The sequence below is a fragment of the Gouania willdenowi genome, chromosome 19, assembly GCF_900634775.1.
Source record: "Gouania willdenowi chromosome 19, fGouWil2.1, whole genome shotgun sequence".
Lineage (NCBI taxonomy): Eukaryota > Metazoa > Chordata > Actinopteri > Blenniiformes > Gobiesocidae > Gouania > Gouania willdenowi.
In genome coordinates, this window is record NC_041062.1 from 8168132 (window position 1) to 8180534 (window position 12403).

At 37.2% G+C, this 12403-nt stretch overlaps 3 protein-coding genes across 6 annotated transcripts in view; 2 read left to right on the forward strand and 1 right to left on the reverse strand.

The window, feature by feature from the left end:
- LOC114481479 (zinc finger protein 112-like) lies at positions 1–3133 on the reverse strand. Its single transcript, XM_028476350.1, has 2 exons — positions 2960–3133; positions 1–1264 (listed from the first exon to the last, which is right to left on the reverse strand). Exons 1-2 carry the CDS (start codon positions 3057–3059, stop codon positions 144–146), a joined length of 1221 nt encoding a protein of 406 aa, XP_028332151.1. The 5' UTR covers positions 3060–3133; the 3' UTR covers positions 1–143.
- A 561-nt stretch (positions 3134–3694) lies between these two features.
- Positions 3695–7213, forward strand: chmp6b (charged multivesicular body protein 6b). Its single transcript, XM_028476358.1, has 9 exons — positions 3695–3767; positions 3856–3937; positions 4568–4677; positions 5021–5108; positions 5705–5791; positions 5874–5939; positions 6012–6092; positions 6179–6242; positions 6939–7213. Exons 2-9 carry the CDS (start codon positions 3875–3877, stop codon positions 6986–6988), a joined length of 609 nt encoding a protein of 202 aa, XP_028332159.1. The 5' UTR covers positions 3695–3767; positions 3856–3874; the 3' UTR covers positions 6989–7213.
- A 1559-nt stretch (positions 7214–8772) lies between these two features.
- The window catches only part of baiap2b (BAR/IMD domain containing adaptor protein 2b), a 44475-nt gene continuing 40844 nt past the window's right edge, over positions 8773–12403 (forward strand). For 2 of the 4 annotated variants that reach the window (XM_028476327.1, XM_028476328.1), the window contains exons 1-2: positions 8773–8905; positions 11407–11696. In XM_028476327.1, coding sequence (XP_028332128.1) covers positions 11649–11696 — 48 coding nt within the window. In that variant the 5' untranslated portion in view covers positions 8773–8905; positions 11407–11648. Of the gene's footprint in view, positions 8906–11406; positions 11697–12403 lie in introns of those variants that run through there. The other 2 variants (XM_028476329.1, XM_028476331.1) reach the window with 1 other exon arrangement.

The following is a 12403-nucleotide window of genomic DNA, read 5'->3' on the forward strand; positions in this document are numbered from 1 at the left end:
TTGTAAAAAAAAAAAAGGTAAAAATGGGCTCAAATTGTTCAGATTTGAAATTGTCGACCCGCTCCCAGTGTCTCACAACCCCAAGGTTGAGAACCCTTGACTTAAATTACAGCATTAATATATGCTGTAACTGTGACATTCTCTTACATGTGGCCTTTCATATGTCGATTTAAACTTCCCTGCTGGGTGAACATTTTACCACAAACACTACAACCGAATGGTTTCTCTCCCGTGTGGACTCTCATGTGTCTCTTCAGGTCTCCATGTTGAGTGAAGCTCATTCCACAAATTACGCACCAGAAGTCTTTCTCGCCCGTGTGAACCCTGTAGTGTCTCTTCACGTCGTGGGGATAAACAAACTTCTTCCCACAAATGTCACATAGATATGGTCTCTCTCCGGTGTGGACTCTCATGTGCGTCCTCAGGTGTCGATTTTCCTTAAAGCTCATCCCACAGACATCACAAACGAAGGGTTTCTCTCCCGTGTGGAGTCTGATGTGACTCTTCAGGTGTGCGTTGCGGCTGAATCGATTCCCGCAAAACTCGCAGCTGAACGGTTTCTGTGCCGAGCGGATCTTCAGGTAAGCGTTTTCACTTTTTTTGTACAGTTTCTCTCCCAAGTGGATTTTCCTGTGTCTGTACAGGACGCCCGTCTGAGAAAAACTTTTCCCGCACACGTCACAGCTGTACGGTCTTTCCCCCGTGTGCACCCTGGTGTGTACTTTGAGGTACATTTTCTGGGTGAATCTCTTCCCGCACACGTCGCACGGGTACACGCACTCTCCAGTGTGGATTCTCATGTGAGTGTTGAAATGTGTTTTAAAGTGAAATCTTTTCCGACAGATGTCACAACCGTAGGGTTTCTCTGCGCCTGAATGACTCAATCTGTGTCGATGGAGAGAGTGTTTGTAGACAAACTGTTTCCCACATTCAGAGCAGCCAAAGTACCCAGTTGTTGTCCTTTTCACCTGATCATATGACGGAGGATTCTTCCAATCACATGCATCCACCCTCTCCTCTGATGGCTTCTTATTCTCAGATTTAACATCATGTGTTAAACGTCTACTTAGACTCCGGTTTGTGATTCCACTTCCCATTTTCCCTGAGCAGCTAGTTGGAGTCTCCGTCAGATGAAACTGCTCCTCTTGCTCATCTTCATCCTTCACAGTAACAACAGTGTAAGGAAGAGTGATGTCATCCTCCTCCTCTTTGTCCCTAATGAGATGAGGATTTGGCTCTTTGTGATCAATCACCTGTTGGACATCTGAAGGTAAAACACAAAAACAAAACGTGGGTCATTTCAACAAATATTCAGTACATCCCATGCACCTTGGTCTCAAAATGAACAATTTAGTGAGAGGGGTATGTGTCCATTTTCCTTTCATTTTCAGCTTCCAATATCTCAGCAAATGCATCACATAGGAAACTGAAATGTGGTATAGTAGTTGCACACACCCAACACAGCATAACGTGGATGGCTGTTCATCATAGGAATGGGATCCACACAAGGTTCCTGCTGCTTAACAGAAGGTTTTCCTTGCCGCCATGATGAATTCATGTTGGGTGTGGGATACATATGTATGTGTATATACGTATATATGCATATGTGTGTATCCATAAAATGAAGAGTCCGTCCTTAAGACTGCTCTACTGTAAAGTGCCTTGAGATACCATTGGTTATGATTTGGCGCTATACAAATAAAGATTGATTGATTGATTGATATAGTAATACAGCTCCACCTACTCTCTCAGAATACACAAAAAGATCTGCTATACATCCCATCTGGTGGACATGCCAGCTCTTCAAAATAAGAAAAAAAAATTGTCAGGGTTTGGATCTGGAACATGTTTGTGCCTTCATGACATTCAGCATATGCCTCAGCTCCTTGTCATTTAATCAGCTTTGAGCTATGTACATAGACTGTTGACATCATTATTGATTAGTCACGTACAGTATATGCATTGGTTCTTGGGTGACAGTCTCTTGAAAACCAAAAATTTTACTAGTTTCAGTCATGTTTACGCACATTTGAGAAAAAGCACAGTAAAATGTCTCTTACATGACTTACGGTACTTAAAACACTTTTTTTCGGAGTGAATACGCATGTAATACACAAAGAGACAAATCAGCAACAAATCCTTTCGCAATTTATATCCAAAGTGTCTAACGTCCAATTTGACCAAAGCTATGTAAACCTTTCTGTTTGTAATCGGAGGGAGAATGTGATATTTTTCCATGGTATAAATGTCATTAACTATTTTCTCCCACTTTCAAATGTGGGGGATTTTTTTCCAACTATTCTTATCTGCCTCTAACTGCATGTAGGAATGTAAGAAATAAAATCGAATCTCTGTTTTAATTTGTAGTATAAAGGTTACTCTTTATTTGGATATTTAAACATGTTTTTCTTTATGCAGCTTCTTCATTTTTATTTTGGGCCCCAACTTTGGGTTATTTCACCACTTAAATCCTTAACATGAGGCCATTGTAGCTTGCCTCTGTGTCTTATAACCCAATTTATGGTTTATTAGTTTTTATCACAGAACAAGTAAAAATAATTCTGAACTGTTTGAGACCAAAGTGCGTGTACCATAAATGGCATGGGAATGACCCAGGTGTAACATCGATTAATGCCCCCAAAACACATTAAACAATCCAAGAACACACTAGGAAACCAAAAAGCCACTGCAGCTGTTTAAAAGGATGGTTTTTTTTTAAATACTACAGTTCATTATTTATGATATTAATTTGATCATTCAAATAATTCTAGGCTCTTTCTATATTTCATTTTTAATTATCAACAGTTTCATTAATTATACATCTTAAATCTCGACCATGTAATGTTATTTATCAGTGATCAGGATAAAGTTCATATTTATGGTGAATGAACTGAATTATAGTCAAGCTAGGTTTAATAACTAAGTCTAAATGCTAGTAACCAGTTATGACATTTCTTACCAGATTCCACTCCGTGTTTTTTCATCAGTAGATTGTGATTCCACAAATTCTTCTGTTGACATACCAAACGATAATATTTCTGATTTAAAACTGAATCCATAACTGCGGAAATGTAATATTCAGACGGTCGTAGTTGAGCTAACAGTTAGCACAAAGCATCTGGAGCTGCTAATTAATTTTAGGTCAGGAATCTGCACGGACACCTAAATCTTCCGCCTCCATCGCATGGAAGGTACTTTTATTTTAATAATAAGAAAGTAATGACTAATGAATTTTGAAGAATAAAATGAAAATATATTGGGTCTAATTTTAATAATAACTGGTTGTAAACTTAATATGACATTTCTTACCAGGTTCCTCTCCGTGTGTTTTTATTCGACATGTTTTGTTTCTGCAGATTCTTCTCATAATATAATTTAATATATTATATATAATATTCAGACGGTCGTAGTTGAACTAACAGTTAGCACAAAGCATCCGGAGCTGTGGTTTATTTTAGGTCAGGAATCTGCACGGACACCTAAATCCACCGCCTCCATCGCAACTTTATCCATGGAAAGTACTTGATTGATTAAAAAAAGCACTAATTTGAAAACTGCAATCTTTTTACTTGTTACTTTAAAATCCCGCTTTTATATTATGAATCGAATAGGTTAAAAAGGCAGGATAAAGTCGGATAATGTGATATATGACCAACTATTCTCCGTATGACGGGGAAGATACGAAATGTAAATAAATAAATTTTCCGCGCAGACGAAGCGTTTGTCCCTCGCCGGTTTCCGTTTTTCCTGGTGTGGGTGTGGTCACAGTGAGTTTACATTTAATAATGGAGGACTGAAGTGAAAAGCTCCTAAAAACAGACGGAGGAACTTTAATTTATTCTCTTTTTCTCCGAGGCGGGCATGCTGTTCCACGATGGGAAACCTGTTTGGGAAGAAGAAACAAACCCGAGTGACGGAACAGGACAAAGCCGTGTTGGTGAGGGAAGCTTTGCTAATTTTCTGTTCAGATATCACAGCTGACATGGCCGAAGTCCGTTCGAAAAAGAGCCGATTTAACATTTATCTGTTCAGAGAAGTGTATTAAGACAATTTAGACAACATACTGCCATAAACTCTTCTGATTATGAGTTTATCTAAAAGTAATCTCAAGGAAATTGGCTAATCAGTTACTGTTATTGCCATTCTGCTTGTAAAACTTTCTACTTTATTTACGTCGTTTCCTACTGCCATACACCGTTGATAAAAAGAGGAATTTTGCATCTCTGCCTGAACAAGATGCAAGTAATATTTTATTTAGCATAACTTTGTTATTTCTAAACTAATGGTCCTCTTTAATTCGGCCAAAGTAAAACATCAGATTTATACGTATTTTAATACATACCTGCTAAATAAATGGTTCAAAATTGACCCATAAGATATTTGGCTGAGGTATTCTGTAATGTATGTGATGTAATGTTTTTAAAACCAACTTTGAATCAATCACATTATTGTAATTGTTGTGCGTAATACATTATGTGTTTACAGTAAAGTTGTTGATGAGAGTTGTTGTGAGTGTATATTTTTGCAGTGTGTCCTGTGCTGAAGTGTTTGTTTGGCCTTTTTGCAGCAACTGAAGCAGCAGCGAGATAAACTGAGACAGTACCAGAAGAGGATCAACCTGCAGCTGGAGAAGGAGCGAAGTCTGGCCAAGCAGCTGATGAAGGATGGCAAGAAAGAGTGCGTACATCGCAAGTTTGGGCTTTGATTCAGACAAAATCTAGTAGATGTGGATAAAAAAATATCTTAGCATTTCTAACACTTGTTTGGAAGAAAAGCTTTATCGTGCTTTATTCGTTTTTTCACCTGTCAAAGCTGCACATCAAATCTTTATTATTAAACATGCTTAACTATTTATGAACTATTTATTTATGCTGAAGATTGGCCAGTACGTATCACTATTTACAGGAAAATTTGCTCATCACATGCTGCAATTTCTCACCCTAAAACAGCCCTGATGTTTCATCCTCACCGTGGGGAAAAAACAGGTGAATTTTTTTTAATCGTTGACTGTTTCCCACAGGAAAGCTGTGCTCCTGCTGAAGAAGAAGCGTTACCAGGATCAACTCCTGGACAAGACGGACAACCAGATCAGCAACCTGGAGCGCCTGGTGAGTGATCTATGGATTGATCGTTTGAGGAAGAAAGTTCTTTACATGGTGTCATTTTGTTTATTTTTTTTCGACATTTAGTATATTTGTGATTGTCTTGTGTGTTTGTTGTTTCTTGTGTTTGGACTCATTCTATATATTTTCCTCATTAAATGTGATTTTTTTTTTTTTAGTGTGTGTGTATTTTCAAAGTCACAACCTATAGCAATTTTTTTTAAATGTAGTATTATTATTAATAATTCAAAAAATTCAGTACTTAACAAATTAATACATAAATAAATTAAATAATGAATACATAATTGAATGAATTTAAGAAAAAGAATGGCTAAATAAATAAATAAATTATAATGATGACGTATCTGGTATAGGCCAACATGTGATATGTACAACTGTAAAGACAACATCAGGAGTAAAAGAAACCCTAAAATGAACAAGTGAGTAAAAGCATCAACACTGAGAAAACAACTTTGAATAAAATGAAGTTAACTCTGAGTCATATATTTAATAACCCACCAGATAAATTAAAGGTAAAACATTCCAGACCAGATTTCCTAAAACGATTCCGACCATGAGCATCATGTCCTTCAATCCTTCAGGTTCAAGACCTGGAGTTTGCTCAGATCGAGAAGAAAGTCCTCGACGGACTCAAAGTGGGAAACGATTGTCTGAAGAAAATGCACGAGGTGAGAGATTATGTCATCTTATGTTTTATTTTACTCCAGGTCTGAGTAGCTGTGTGCTTATTGGCTGGTTTTTCTCCTGCAGGTGATGTCCATTGAAGAAGTGGAACGTATTATGGATGAAACCCAAGACGCCGTCGAGTACCAGAGGGTAAGAATGGAAAGGTTAACATTATTAGTGGTGCATCAGTATGGTTTCTGTGAAACTTTTGTGTTTCCTCAGCAAATAGACGAGATGTTGGCTGGGTCCTTAACACAGGAGGATGAAGACGCAGTCCTGGCTGAGCTGGAGGCCATCACTCAGGTGAGTTCAGACTCTGTGTTTTCAGATAGAAAACAAATAAAAGGAGTTAATCACAACTCACATTTCCCACGTCTGACCGTTTCCAGGAAGACGTGGAGCTTCCTGAAATCCCAACAGATGAGCTTCCAGAAGTCCCAGAGGAGAAACAAGGTTTGATGTTTGATGGTTTTACTTTGGATTAAAATAGAATCAAACGAACAAAGAGGGAAATCAATGCAAATGTAGCTCAGAGTAAGAGGGAAAGGACATTTGAATAAATGAAACCATAACATTTTATTTAATCTGATTACTTTTTTCAGGAAATTTACTTTGAAATTTAATCTGAAATTTACTTTGAAATAGCTGGTTTGAAAATGGATGGATGGATTTACTTTGAAATTTTCTGTGATTTTCTGAAACATGTCAGGAGATCAAAGTAAATTTCCTGAAAAAAGTTGTTTGAATAAATGAAATCTTAACATATTATTTCAAAAAAGACAAAATGAATGATTAGATTAAAGATTCTTAAAATGTGGCCCGGGACCCAAATGTGAATTTCCATGTCATTTTTGTCCATGAGCTCTCTACATGTTTACACAGTAATATTTTATTTCATCAAATTTTTTTCTGTCGCATTTTGAGACATTTCGTTTATTTGTTTTAAATTTCTGACTAAAAATGTTTTTGAAAGACTGTTATTTTTCCCATGTGATGAACATTTATTTGATGATACACTTTTTATATCAAACTGTAATGGGTTTTTATCTAACTTTGCATTTGGATTTGGAGAAAGGGAGGAAAGAGAGAAAAGACAGAATGAAGGAAAGACAGAATAAACATGTATTTCCGTTTGTGTGTGTGTTTCAGAGCGGGAACGTCCCAGGAAGAAGGCAGAGAGAGAGATGCTCGCCGTGTGAAAACGTGGTGGTATTTTTCTCTCCTTCCATGATCCGTCACTCAGACTTCAGAAATGGAAGAAGAAGATCTTTCTCTGAGGTTTCTGGGGCTGAGGTGATGAGCAGCTCACAGTCCTTCAGACACTCCAACACTGATCAAATCGATCACATAAACGTGCCTCATTTTTTCATGCATTGTCACAACTTTGGCTTTTGATAATAAAATCTCACTTGTTGTCCTTTAAAGTGTGTTCAAATTAGAATTTACACATGTCTAAGTTTACTGACCAAATTGGTGTCGCACAATTTCCGCGCACTGTAACTGTTCTAAGAATGTATACAAACAAAGGCAGAAAGACTCAGACTTCAGAAGAGAATTATTTAAAAGATTTTTGAAACCAAGAACAGACAAACCAGAACAAAAATACAGAAAATGACACCAAAAACACACAACAAGACAACAAAAACACAGAAAATAAGAGAAAATTTTATAAAATGACACAAAAAAAACAAAATGACAACAAAAACACAGATGAATTATAAAACAACAATTTAAAGACAGCAAAAATACACAGTAAGAGAGTAAAACCCAGTAAACAACAAAAACATACTTAATGAGAGAAAAATATGCAAAATGACACCAAAATAGACAAAATGGTGACAAAGATTAATGAAAATGAATACGAAACGACAACAAAAACCCACAAAATGAGAGGAGAATACACAAAACAACACCAAAAACACTAAATGAAAGGAGAATACTCAAAATGACAGTAAAAACACATAATAATGCAACAAAAACACAAAATTATACAATAATGATCATATTGATTAGATTCTAAATGCTGATGAGTTCTCATTATGCTCTACTGGTATCATAGTTGCCCATCTTTGAACATTGTAACTTTTTCAGTATTTCTGAGTATTCCCACTGAGTAAAGAAAGAGTTTTAATCTGTGGATGAGTTGAGCCTGACTTCCTCTCCTGATGGATTAGCTTTATGTGATTAATCAAAGTGCTGATGCTGCAGACCAAGGCTTTACCTCTGTAGACTATTCTATAGTCCTCTGTTGTAATCTCTGTCCAATCATTCACAGAGTCTATCTCTGTATGGTTCAAACAGTTACAACGTTGGCATCTTTTTAAACTCGTATTCCCACTGATGAAAAGGTTGACGTTGGCTTTTTGTCCAAAAGATGGCAGTAGAAGATAAAGTGTGAGGATTGATTTTGTGGTGTCAGTGAGTTCACACTAACTCCATCAGGGATAAGTTCAGGAGACCAAACGTCTACTGGAGGTGACAGACATTATTATCAGCATGAAATTAAATGGTTTGTTTAAGAAACTGTCAGAATAAAAGATGCGTTGGATTTCATTCCTGCATTGAGAGCCTTTTAAACATCCCTAACATTCCCTAAACAACACAACCAATGAAGGAGTTTAGTTTAATATATGAGTGAAATAATTCATTCTTTATCTCAGTTAAGCATTGGGTTAATCAGAATGCCCAAAAACAACCTAATTTGACAAAAGTGACACGCTCGGGTGGACAGAGTTGACTTGTGATTTTCTTCATTTTTTTGTTGCTTTTGTTAATTTGTTCAGTTTGTGTTTTTAACCTCAAAGTTGTATAGTAAAGTTGATGGCAAAAGATGCTAAATAACCAGTCATTTTTTAAATTTCAAAAGAAAATTGTGACGTGCTTAATTAAACTACTTTATTGTAACCAACCCTGTGTGGCGACGTCCCTAAAATAGCCTTAATGTCTTTGTGTTGCCACCTCAAACTTAAGTTCCCAGTGTTTTTTGTGGTTCCCATTGTGAGTTAAAGGCCTCTTTGAGTGGGCGACGCCGCGCGCTGATGATGACTCACAGCCTCAGAGGATGAAGCTGAGTGGGCCGGGCTCGCAGATTAACGACTGATAAACGGACACTTCAGGTACGGAGGTGTGTGTGTGTGTGTGTGTGTGTGTGTGTGTGTGTGTGTGTGTGTGTGTGTGTGTGTGTGTGTGTGTGTGTGTGTGTGTGTGTGTGTGTGTGTGTGTGTGTGTGTGTGTGTGTGTGTGTGAGCCTTGAAAACACCTCCACAGTGGGTTGTGTTCAGCATGCACAATCAAGGTTCATAAAGACACCACATGAAGAAAGACAGAGATGTTTGAATGTTCTACAGAGAAATGGCAATGAAAATTTTTTATTTTTTTTATTTTTTCACATCAAAGACCAATTGTGTAACTCTATTGTTTTTTTAAGGCCTTTTTCACTATTATGTTTAATTATTCCTGTAAATGTTTAGTACTGTATTTTTTATTTGCTTTTAGATTTTCATTTTTTTTTTCTGTTTTATATTTCCGTTTGTGTCGACACTCTCTCCTTTGTTGGTAAGTGTGTGCGGAGAGTTGTTAGGGTACCTCTTGTTTCCACTCGGGTGTTCCTCGTCTTCTGATTGCCTTCTCTCACTATTAAGTGTGTGTTTGTTAGAGCTTTGACTTATGCAGTGTTTGGATGAAGGCGTTAATGCATTACTGTCTTTATTACATGTATTTACTATTGTTCTCTCCCTCCGTTGACATTGAGAAGAAACAAGAGACTCGCTTGACCAATTAAATTCATGAAAATAGCAGAAAAATTGAGGAAGAACTTATATTTAAAATTGTAAAAATAATTGCTAATCAAATACAAAATGTAAGAAAAAACCACATCCACACACACACACACACAGACCTCCCTTGCTTTTATAGGTAGATGTTATTTATTATGAAATAACAAATATTGAGGAAGAAATGTCATTTAAAATGGTAAAGTAATTGATAAATCAAATACGAAATGTAAGAAAAAATAAATTGGTAACAAAATGATGGATAATCTCTTAGACGTCTATAAAGAAATGTTTTTTAATTCATCAAGTCAGTCGAAGTTGAAAACAAGAGATGATTAAAAGGATTTTTTCCATCATTCCAATACAATCTTATTCTTTATTGTTGAATTTGTCAAGAAGATCTGTTGTTAAAGTGTTTCTTTTCATCGCGAGGAAGTAAAATTAATATATATATATATATATATATATCAATATTTTTGATTATCTATTTCTCATCTAAAGTCAACCTTCAAGCCCCCATTTAAACCCCCCACCCACACTACCATCACCACTAAACCCTAATAAACAATCAATGCCTCAATCAATTTGTGTGCAACCATTCTCCTGTCAGTGAACACACAGGGAGCACACGTTCAATTATAGAAACTAAACTGTTGGGATTGAGTGCACACACAGAGCGGATCAATAGGCCTGATTGATTGGGCCCCTGTTGTAATCAGATCTGACAATCGAGCTGAATCAGTGGAGTTTTAAAAAAATAAAATTGTATTTTTATTTTTTTGTGGCTTGGGCTGATTTATTTTGTCTCACTCGTGGGGAAGAAAAAAATCAATCTGCTTTTCTTCTGTTTTCTTGGATCGTGACGTGTGTGTAATGTGTGGGATTCCCACCAGACTAGCCTCTGAATGAAGTGTGACTCCAACACACACACAGCCCACTCAGTAAAGAATCACACAAATAGAGCAAGGACACAGATTTAACATCCTGCATTTTTGGTTTCATATGTTATTACATGGCTGAAAACATGTTCTTCATGGTCTGTGAGTAGAAAATAATGTGAATTTCAGGGTGGACACGTGTGGGGAAAAAATGGATCTTTGAATCCATGCAGTGTGTGAGTGGAGATGCTCGATCAGGTGTTTCTTCTGAATGGTTGTAGCAGAGGCAGTGGAGGAGGAGGAGGAGGAGGAGGAGGAGGGAGGGGTGAGGAGGCGTGGCTTCTGTTGATGCTGATGCTGATGCTGATGCTGCATTCCTGGAGCCACAGAGACAGCAGCATCACTCTTTCATAAGCTCTGAAGCCTGTAAACACACTGATCTGACACCAAAATAAGACAAAATGTTTTGCTCCTGTGCAGTTTGCATGTTCTCCCTGAGTGCACATGGTAAAACACACATGCATGACAGATTATTAGCAGTTAGTGATGGTAAACGTCACTAAATGCATTAAGTTCATCACAAAAAAAGAAAAGAAAATCACAAAAATCGTTGTTGATGAAAATCATATTTGTCATGGTATTAGGCTTTTTAATTTTAGTACCGAATTAAACTGAATCGTTGATTTATTGTGGTCCACAGACCATGATATAAAAAAAATGTAACAGAATACAATACGATGTGAAATATAGTGTTGGTAAACATGTAATAATAATAATAATGTGTTAGTGTCTCACTTTTTCTTTTAAGTCTTCTGACCTTTCATATTCTAACATATGAGATGGAGTATTATTATTTTATTCTTCACTTGTCTGGTGTTTTGTTTTTATTTTTTATTTTTTTTAAAATATTGTAAAAATGTGCTTTGAGTTGTCAGTGTTTGTTTTTCCCAACGTTCCTGAACGCAGCGCCCCGGTAAGTCCGCCTCTGCGCTCAAACCGGGAGGCACGGGGGAGCGCGTGCTGCGTGGGGAGCCAGTGTGGGCGCGAGGGAGGACTTTCCTATAAAACCAGGGATCCCACGAGCGCTAGTTCGTGTCTGCCTGTGACCAACAGACCTACAACCGCCCTACAGACAGAGAGATACACCGACCCACAGACCGTCTCCACATCACTCTGAGCCCCTGAAAGAACACAGTCTGTCTGTGAGGATGTCCCGGACCGACGAGGTGCACCGGATAACGGAGAATGTCTATAAGGTAAAGACTCGGAACCGCCGTCCGTCCGTCCGTCCGTAACTTTCCACCTGCTTTCAGTCAGTCAGTCAGTCCAGCTCAACCATGAGAAATGAATGTTATCATTAATGAGAGGATTTATTTTCCTAAACTCTGGGAAAAATTAATTCATCTTCAAAGACGCAAAAACAATCGTGACTGGATTAAAACTACATTATTTTTATTTTATTTTTTACAAGTGGCAGAAGTGGTTTTAATTCCAGCAGTGAAGAACCTGCTCTTCATGGAGGACTTGTTTTTTTTTTTTGTAAACTCTGGGAAAAAAGATTCAATTTGTTTTCTGTGATGGATCAAATTTTAAATCTCCTTTTTTATGAATGTCTGAAGGTTGCAATCCTCGTCTGTTCGTCCCAAACTTTCCCCACATTGATTTCACTGCTTCATTAATCTGGAATTATCTCATTTTCACATGATATGAAACTGACCGACATTTATAGGCTCCAGGATGACAATAGGACAAGAAGAAGAAAGAAGAGATGTATGTAGTGATGGATGAGCAGCGAACAAGCAAATTTATAACATCTCGTTGAATGACCAACAAACTAACAAATAAAATTTAAAAAAAGCAAATGAACGAATTAATGATAAACAAACAAAAGCGGACTAACTAACTAGTTAAGTAACTCATTATATAAGGAGCGGTGAAGTGAGCAAACAATAACTAACTGATT

Coding starts and splice junctions, on each gene's coding strand:
- LOC114481479 (XM_028476350.1), bottom strand. CDS start 3,059: ATGGATTCAGTTTTAAATCAGAAATATTATCGTTTGGTATGTCAACAG. Junction 1,265..2,959: donor AAAACACGGAGTGGAATCTG/GTAAGAAATGTC, acceptor TTTTACCTTCAG/ATGTCCAACAGGTGATTGAT.
- chmp6b (XM_028476358.1), top strand. CDS start 3,875: ATGGGAAACCTGTTTGGGAAGAAGAAACAAACCCGAGTGACGGAACAG. Junction 3,938..4,567: donor AACAGGACAAAGCCGTGTTG/GTGAGGGAAGCT, acceptor GCCTTTTTGCAG/CAACTGAAGCAGCAGCGAGA. Junction 5,940..6,011: donor ACGCCGTCGAGTACCAGAGG/GTAAGAATGGAA, acceptor GTGTTTCCTCAG/CAAATAGACGAGATGTTGGC.